Raw genomic sequence first — 9695 nt, 5'->3', positions numbered from 1 at the left:
AATGACTTGCCAAAGCCTGTCGGCAAAAGAATTAAAGTGTCTTTCCTTAAAAAAACAATGTTCCTTATCGCCTCTTTCTGTTGTACACGTAGGGAAACATTTTCCATTTTGAGACCCCTTACGTAAGGCCCGACACAAGGATTCCTCGAATCCTGCCTCGACAACCGCCATGACAGTCACAGACAGTGTTTAGAAACATCACGACTGCATACATGAACATCGGAAGTCCCAGAATTCCTATGTCTTCTCCAGGAGAGCCCTTCGTTTTCTCGTGCCAAGGCCCCGCCGACTAAGAGAAACGAAAAGGGCGATTAAGGGCGATTTGGACGAGAATGAGGCGTCTGACTGGGGCGTGAGGCGCGCGAACTTTCTTTATTTAATATCTTGGACTGTCAAATCGCCAATATATGGTGTCAGAAACCATTTTCTGCTTTCTTTTTCAATAGGGGAGTATTTTTAACTGGTAAGTCAATATTAAAATTGTCTTTGACTAAATTAGATGGTGCGAAAACTTTATTTTGCTGGAGTTTGAAGGGAGATACATTCGAGACTTGTACTTGTAGAATTTCCTGTACCAGTCTTCAGTTGTTATCGAGTTCACGCGTATTACGTACGAAACCTCTATTTTATGGACTTACTGAACAAATCATGCCTGGACATTACTTCTGTTACCTTAAACTGAAATACGAAGTTCAGAGTTTAATTGATGTCATCTTTTTGGTTGACAAGAATTTCATGTCTACAAGGAAGTCTCATATTGAAATGACGCTCAAGATATTTCAGACATTTCTGATTGAGTTGATCATAGTTAACGCTGATTTGGTATAAGCTGGATCATGTTCTGCTGATTTCAAACGCTATGGAGCTCTCTAATTTAACAAAACCATCCCAAAATTATTATTATCTCATGTAAACTAGAAAGGCGATAATTATTGCAAGTCTTATAATATTTACTAACAGTCTCTATACCTGATTGTCTTATTAGCTGTGGTCACACTACGCACTTTTGCCCTAGGTAAACTTGACTTGTTGACAGTTTTACCTAGGGAAACTTAAATTTAGAAGTGTGACCGATTTTTCCCCAGGTAAATTACCTAGGGAAAATTTTTTCCGTCGAAGCTTGAATATGTCAAGAGAACAATAGAATTTTCCTTGACAGTTACCCTACATGTTTTGAAGGGGTAAACTGAAATCCTGAGGTAGTTAGCCAATAGATGCTCGTCGGCAAACGCGCTGATGATAGATTTGATTTAATCATCTCCTATGATTTAATTGCGTCACGTTTTGCTTGAAACACATCGAAGTGCAAGTTCTTTGTTGCTTTTGTCGCATGTGTGCGTGTATCAAAGGAAGAAGATGGCCTGGTTCAGGTTGAAGGTGTAAGTATAAATTATTTGCAATGTTTACGCGGCATAAAATTTAATCACATCAATCCCTTGTAAACCTAGATGTGATTTTCTTCAGTGTGACCTTTTTACCTGGGGAAAATGAAACCCGAGATAAATTTACTTCGGGTGTACTCAGGTAAAATTTCCCTAGGTAAAACGATGTTCCCTCGGGCAAAAGTGCGTAGTGTGACCTCAACTATTGTTCTGAACTTCGTGATCGTTCAACAGAAGATGATGGAATTATTGCTTGGGTTTTCCGGCTAAATTGCAGAATACCCTGCTGCACTAGCTATATTATTTATATTATTTATATTAGTAATCCAATTTATTATTGTATTCCTGTAGTATTTATTTAATTATCTATTGGACTGGGCTTTCCACTGTAGCCGTGTATTACATACTTCCCTATTGTAGTGTAATTATATATATATTAGTTAGTAGGGTGGTCTATTTTGTATGGGGTCTCAGACCCTTTTATAGACTTTCCCTGGCGCTCTTACTCATTTCCACATTCGCTCATTTATGTATTCTTGCCGAAATTGTAATAAATAAATAAAAATAAATATTCTGCGTAGCTGTATATTACAAATGGCGGAACCCAGACGCAGATGTGTAGCTCTTGTAGTTCACTTTGCCAAGAACTTGTGTCAAATTTTAAGAATAAATGACAACTCAAGTAGCTGCGTAGACAAGTTGCTGGCGACACCATGTACATGTAGCAATTGCTCCTGGACCAGTTTTCCTTAGGTGGGACTTGTCTAATTCTGGTGTGCTTGTGATGAGATTAAATTATTATAACAATATTATGGTTACATTTGTAATGACTATTATCTCATTTTGCTTTTGTTACTTTTTTGACAATCAATTTACTCACTTGATTAGTTATAGCCCATCAAATTGATAAAAATAGTTCAAAATTGTATTTTTTTCATTTCATAAAAAAAAAAAAAATTACTAAGAGGAACAATCATGGCCAAAACATTATGGAAAGTTCATCTCTTTTTCACAGAAAGTAACATGTTCCATTAATCCTTTCTCTCTGATCCTAAGAGTGACATTTTTTTTTTACTCTGTAAATTCTAACTTTATTACATACAATAATATTATTACATACAATACTAGTTACAGTGAAAAATTTGTCCACCCAAATTTAGCAAGGCTAATCGAGTTGGGTGGAGCAAAGATAAAATACTTAATTAAGATATAAATTTACAATGACAAAGATTACGAAAGGAATAATTATTATTTAAGACAAGAGTGATTGAATGTCTCTATGATAAAGATGTGAGGTACTACAAATTCGAGACGATTTTTTCAGTGTGCCCCTAATTTACTACAAGGAATTTTGATTACCAGGGCCTGTTTTTATTTTATATCAATTTGTTGCTTAGGGGGAGTGTCAGTTGGAGAAAAAATTAATAAGTGGATGTAAAGGAAGTGTAACTGAGAACTAATCTGACAACAAAAAGGTGTGAATAATGGGGGTGTCCCCAAAGGTTTTGACCAGGATTGTAGTTAGCCTTACATTATTATTCTAATGGTAAAATTTGATTTGTTGATGTTTTCAGGTGTTCCTTGCTTATTTTGCTGTTCTTGATCATGGCAGATGAAGTAGATGCAAAATTTATTCCTGACTTGAGTAACACTTCAAAGGAGAAGCTGATTGATGTAATGAGTGGTGAAGGAGATTTGGAAACAATAATAAGAAAGTTTGGAAGTGTTAACAACATTATTCATGACCTTCACACCTCCTCTACAAAAGGTATAATTGGGATTCGTGATGCTGTCAAATACCGGCAAGAAAAATTTGGAAGGAATGTTATTCCTCTGCAGCCACCTAAAAACATCTTAAGCTACCTTTTGTGTGCCATGAGAGACTGGGTCATTTTGGTGCTTTTCATTGGTGCATTGGTTTCTGTTATTTTGGGTGCACTCTTCCCTGACAAATGTGAGGGTCGTGGCACATTTGTTATAGCAATGTACGAGGGAATTGGCATTATGGCCACTGTGGTAGTCATGATCCTTCTGACAGCTTTCAGCGACTATCTAAAAGAAACTGACTTCCGAAGCCTACATTCCAAAATTGACAGAGAGCGTAAAATGAATGTCATAAGAAGTGGGAAAATGTCAGAAATTTTGTCAAAAGACATTGTTGTTGGAGACCTTTGCCAGCTCAGTATTGGCACCCTTATTCCAGGTGATGGAATTATCATGCAACAGAGTGGCCTTGTTGTGAATGAATCTGCTTTAACAGGGCAGACAATCATGGTACCCAAAGAAACACACTCTCTGGTGTATGCTGGCTCTCATGTTGTGGAAGGAGGTGGTAAAATGATAGTGATGTCTGTGGGATGCAACACCCAATTGCACATGAAGAGGGCTCAGTCTCCTGCCACCCCCTCGCTTGTTACATTTAAGCCAGCATTTCCTGACCAACCAGAGTATGATGATGAAGGTAACATCTCATTTGAGCACAAGGAAGACACTGCTTTGCTTCAAGGGAAGATTAACAAGATTCAGATTGCCCTAGGACGCATCAGTGTTGTTCTTGCACTAGTTGCAATTCTTGTTATAATCATTCGCTTTAGTGTTTACAGCTTCATAACACTTGGATTAACCTTTGATCCCAGCTATATAAATGAATACATCAGAGCACTAATCATTGGCATTGTTGTTCTCATCATTGCTGTCCCAGAAGCACTTTCACTGGTAATATCAACATCACTGGCCTTCTGTGTCAGGAAGATGTACCATGATCAGGCTTTGGTGCGACATGTTGATATGCTTGAAACTATGGGTAATATCACAAACCTTTGCTGCAACAAGACAGGCGTCCTCACTCAAAATCGCATGGTAGTAGCAAAGAGCTATCTTGGTGAACAGACACATGGAGGAGCGCCAAATCAGTTTACGAACAACATTCCAAAAGCATTATTTACAGAGCTGTGCAAGGCCATCTCTATTAACACGAGTTATTTGGCCCAAATCCTGGTATGTTGCATTGAAAAGATTACTTTTAAACTACAATACTCATCAAAAATCGTGAAACACTTGTGTCTGTTTCCCCTTCTCCAATGTTGATTTGGGTATCACAGCTAGTGGTCTCAGTGCTTCAAAACACGTGTGGCTCGACATTGGGGAGGGAGAAGGCACATTTCAGTGGGGAAAACAGTGTGAAGTAGAAATCTCAGGATTTCCCAGAAAATTCAAGAGAAACTGTGTCTGTTTCAACAATTTGTGACGAGTATTGTATTTACACATGTAGTCTGAAGAGAGGAAAGAATAACAGTTTCTGTTCAAGATGAATTTTTTGATCATCGATGGAATATACCTGCTTGGTTCGCGCATAGATGAGAAAGAGAAATTTAGGATGTTGGATTATTACTCAGCTATATTTGAAAATAAAAGGAAAAGATAAAAATAAGGGAATTTAAAGCAATGTGTTACACATACATGCGGGAAAATGTGAGGCCGCTTATGAACTACTTCACTTTCTGAAGACATATATTCCAACTTTTGAAAAGGGGAAATAATATTTACCTAAGCTAATTAGATTTTCTCAGCACGATAAATAAGGGCATGTCTGTTGCTAAATGTTGTTGATGACAGGGAGACTCAGATGATGAAGGTAAGGTGGCGGGGCTTCAATCTCTTCCATCAAATACCCGAGGAACAGCAGAAGTCAGTCCCCCCGCGTGGAAAATGTTTTAGTCGACTTATTTTCCCACAAGACGACTAATTCAGTTACGACTGATCTTATGTAATATCGCCGAGTTTGTTGACATTTTTTAATCTTTGCTATGGTGTTACACGATTCACCATGGTGTTTGGAAAATTCTTTGCCTTTTTTGGGAACCAAAAACAAAAGCTACTACATCTCCAAGTGTTTTAAGTGATAACAGATCACAGAACATGCACCTTAGGGATAATTTTCTTGATTAAGCTATTCAATAAGGCTATTTGTAGGGCTTCACCATGGTGAACCGATAGTTCTTAAAGTCTATGGTAGTATAATTACTTTACTTTAGAACACAGTGGTGAATCGTTGAGTTTCAGGGCTAAGAAGGTCGACAGGTCGTTACAACAAATGATCTCTTTTAATAATATAATTTTCTACAAAGTGAGCTTATTTTTGTACATAGAACTGTTCAAATGATAGCAAAAGAAGGAAAAGGTTCCATGTTCCTTTGACACCATTGTGTAGTTATTTGAGATAAGGACTGAGAGGCAACGTACTTCACTATTCTCTCTCAGGGACTCCAAGAGAAATCATGTCACAATGAATAGCGAATCAATTTCATACAATGACCGGAAAAAATCATTCTGCTATGTAAAAATTGCTAAATGTCGTCTTGATGGCCATCGGAGCAATTTTCACCCCCTTCTGTTTTGAAATATGCAACACCACCCCTCCCCCCTTATTTTTGGCGAACAGTGCGATAGTTATTATTGTCTCTGAAAATTTTCATTTTGCGAGAAGAAAACTCACACAGTTATCCACAAAATCAAAATAGTGGTATTTCTTTAATATTTTATACGCTTCCCTATATTTCTAATAACCATATCAATTCGTTTCTGCATAGAGCGTATTAAATTGTTCACAGTCTCAACAGATATAGAGTAAAATGTATTGATTACACGATTCTTAAACTGTTCAAATGTTTCTTGGCATAGTTGTTGTTGCACTGCTTGTCTTTTTAACATCCTACTCACCATGGGAAATACCTTTTCAATGACCGCCATGTCCGGAGATCTTGGACACAGTTTGATTAAGGTACTGTTTGTGCGTTGCATTGCTGCCCGTGCTAATGCCGAATTTTGAGAGGGATCCCCATCTTGTAAAAACGTTCGGCTACATCCTTTGTCAGCAGCTGCAAATAGGTGATCAAAATGGTTATCTATAAATGCAGCAAAATAATGACCATTCACTTTCTCGTATGGTTCACAGCAGATAACTCCTTTATTGTACACTGTAAGAAATTGCCACCATCAGTGGTAGTACTTTGCACCCAGTTCCCTCTTTGCGGCCCTTCGCTATGCATCCCGGAGCCAAACCCTCTGATTTCTTTCTCCAGACACGAACTTTTGGTGCATGAGCATGATCTAGTGGATTTCTTTTGTACGTAAATCCTGTTCCATCCAGATAAAAGGAAATTCCTTCTGTCCAAATCTCCTGGCCGTAGTTGGCTTTCATGTACTTTGGAAACTTAACTCTTTCTGTGGTCTTACGCTGTCATAAGCCCCTTTCTGCGAGTCTGCAAATAGTAGTAATTTTGTGAATTGAGAAAACAAGAAATTGTTCTTACAGATACGTCCCTTTGTTGAATTCCGGCTTCCTCCATCAGTGTTTTACAGGTAAAGTTTCCCTCTCTTTTCCTCAAAACTGTAATGCATCGTATCAGTCGTCTTTTGTTGTGGTCACTTAACCTGTTTTGCGACCTCTTTTACACGTCTCCTTAGAAGTGCGCCTCATAAGTTTTCTCATGTGCAATTCTATAAACACTCGCCGCAGAAATTTTGCACATGCTGGCAACTGTTCGCACAGATAGGCCTTTAACCCGATGTAGATAATACGCACGAGCACGTGTCATGCTATCGATTATACCTATAATAAGCAAAGCCGTTCCACTAAACTGTTTTATCACAAAAGTACCTTAAAATCGCTATACTCGAAAGTCTGCATAGCTTCTTTATATAACTCCTACTTCATATCTAGAACAGTCAGGACAAGAACACTCCTCACGTAAACACTGCAGGCAACAATAATTACTCTTCCAACGTTTACGTTACCCGTCCACGCCCTTCAGACGCAAAGACAATACTCGTCAAAAATCTTGAAACACTTGTGTCTGTTTCCCCTTCTCCAATGTTGATTTGGGTATCACAGCTAGTGGTCTCAGTACTTCAAAAACACACGTGGCTCAACATTGGGGAGGGAGAAGGCACATTTCAGTGGGGAAAACAGTGTGAAGTAGAAATCTCAGGATTTTTCCAGAAAATTCAAGAGAAACGGTGTCTGTTTAAAGGATTGTGACGAGTATTGTAGTTGTTGCATTTGCAAGTGAAGTGCTGCGAGTGAGATGTGGAAGTATTGAGTAATATTTGTACACCCTCTTAAGCTGGAAGTTTCATTTAATACATTGAAACAATTCAATGATTTAAGACAACATTTTTTAATTGACTTATTGACTTACTGCATAAAATATGTCCTATAACTGGGAAGCAATGTGGCCCAGTGTTTAAGGGTGCTTGGCTTGAGATCCGGAGAGCCCGGGTTCAAGAACCACTCTGACCACTCGATGAATTTGATCCTGGTAGTTCCTGGTTCAACTTCCCAGCTGCACTTGTAAACAGCCAACTGGTTTGCCTCTGGCCAGTTGGGGTTCTCAACAGTTGTTGTTAAAAGCTCCTATGGGGAGCGGTCAATTAATTATGTATTGTATTGTATTGTACTGAATTATGAACCCTTTTGTGTAATTACCGTAAAAGTTCATGTATAAGCTGCACCCATAGATAAGCCACACCCCCAATTTGGAAGCTCGAATTTAAAAAAAAAATGGAGACAACAAACTTTGAAATTCCAATGAAGTTCTGTTAGTAAACAAACAAGGACAAACAACTATGGTTTTAAAACACTGACATGGTGGTTATACGAGTTTTCATAGGGACCTTTCACTTGTCATACCTTGTGAGTTTACTATAAAATTAAAAAACTTAAGATGCTCTCTCCATTCGATTGGTTTTTTCAAACAGCTCCATGAAGTTGAATATTCGAAGGCAATTGAAATGACATGCACAAATGCTTAGTAGCCAAGCTTTAAAATGTGGAGAGGAGTCTAGGCATTAAAATGAAAGGGTTGGCCATTTACCTTGCGAGAACTAGCGAATGTCTTGGTATTCTCTCACACATGGCGAAAGATATCTGTCAAAGTGACCAATTAGCAAACCGCTTTGTGGAGGAATGGAGAGATTCCCCGTAATTTGGTGTTCAGTTGTTCGAGTAAAATGCGAACGCTTCAGGATAGAAATAGCTCCCCTAGGACCCAACGCTCACGAAAAAGGCAATGATCAACGACAACATGCTTTCAGTTTGTTATTATGTTTATTCAGTAACATCTTGAGAAGTTTTTATGAATATTAATTGAACCTTAGAAAACTCCAACCTCGGGTGTTTCCGTAGATAAGCCGCACCCTGATTTTTTATTTGACTTTTGAGAAAAAAGGTGCGGGTTATACATGGACTTTTACGGTACATGTATTTTCCAAGTATTCACTTAAAATATTATTTCCCACTAAGTGTTGCATTTTTTATGTTCAAACAATTAGGCTCAAAATATAGATTTAATGTTCTTTCAGTAGAATTCTTTATAAAAATTAATATTGCCTGTCAAAATTGGCATAAGAAGGACAAAGATTAACATCACATCACCCATGCAACAAAAGTCGCATTATTCTCATGCAAAGTACAGGGATTTTTATTGATAGCAAAGATCGCTTCTCCACTGTTAAGCGATCACCTTTCCAATTTCAGAGAAAGCGACCTTTCGCGGAAATTTTATGATTGTTTTCTTTTTTAGCGAGGTGATGAACAGAATGCAGGCAAAAGCGACCACATATATGTATGCGTATTAAACTTACTTCTTTGGATGTCAAGGCAAGCCAGTAAAGTTGAAAACGTGCTGACAGACTGTTGTGCAAAATTATGATAAATGCTGACCATGAAATGTTTCTAGCATCTTTTAATTTTCTTGTCACAAGTGGACTACATGCATCAACAACGTTATCAAAGATTACCTTTGATTTAATTTTTTAACCCATTTACTCCTCAGGGGCCCCAGGATGCCCCCAGTTGAAGAGTGAAATTGTCTGGTGTTGCATGGACAGAGTAAAATCTGTCAAGTGTCACTCCCACGAGTCAATTGGTTAATATCCTGAGATCTAAGGCTTGCTTGCATTGGAGGTCTAATTTCATTAAACGCAAAGCAATTTTATTGAAACAAGCTTACAAACACATAAGATCTGAGAAATAATGGCCATATTGACATGAAAGTTAGAAGACGAATGGTTAATTCCCAAAGATGACATGCACCTTTGTATTTTCCATGTTATTACAATATTTCTGAGTGTTTGGGTAGGAGAGGGCAGGTCAGTTTGATTCCATTTTGATGCAATTAATCTGAGTTTGAGGTACCCATTGACTCCTGAACTGCCCCCACAGACAAATAAAATCAGCTTGCGTTATAGACAGTCTGAGAGTAAAATCTATTAAGTTTCACTCTCAGGAATAATGTAATGTCGCGATTGATT

The 9695-nt window shown here is 38.0% G+C and overlaps 1 protein-coding gene across 1 annotated transcript in view; it reads left to right on the top strand.

The window, feature by feature from the left end:
• The first annotated feature begins 299 nt into the window (after nt 1-299).
• LOC138000792 (plasma membrane calcium-transporting ATPase 3-like) overlaps nt 300-9695 on the top strand; it is a 27350-nt gene continuing 17954 nt past the window's right edge. The window contains exons 1-2 of the mRNA XM_068847436.1: nt 300-463; nt 2957-4379. Of these exons, the coding sequence (XP_068703537.1) occupies nt 2988-4379 (1392 nt within the window). The 5' untranslated portion in view covers nt 300-463; nt 2957-2987. The remainder of the gene's footprint in view (nt 464-2956; nt 4380-9695) is intronic.

Source organism: Montipora foliosa, chromosome 4, assembly GCF_036669935.1.
Source record: "Montipora foliosa isolate CH-2021 chromosome 4, ASM3666993v2, whole genome shotgun sequence".
Taxonomy (NCBI): domain Eukaryota; kingdom Metazoa; phylum Cnidaria; class Anthozoa; order Scleractinia; family Acroporidae; genus Montipora; species Montipora foliosa.
The sequence above is the reverse complement of the archived record's forward strand: the minus strand, read 5'-3'. Positions and strand labels throughout refer to the sequence as shown.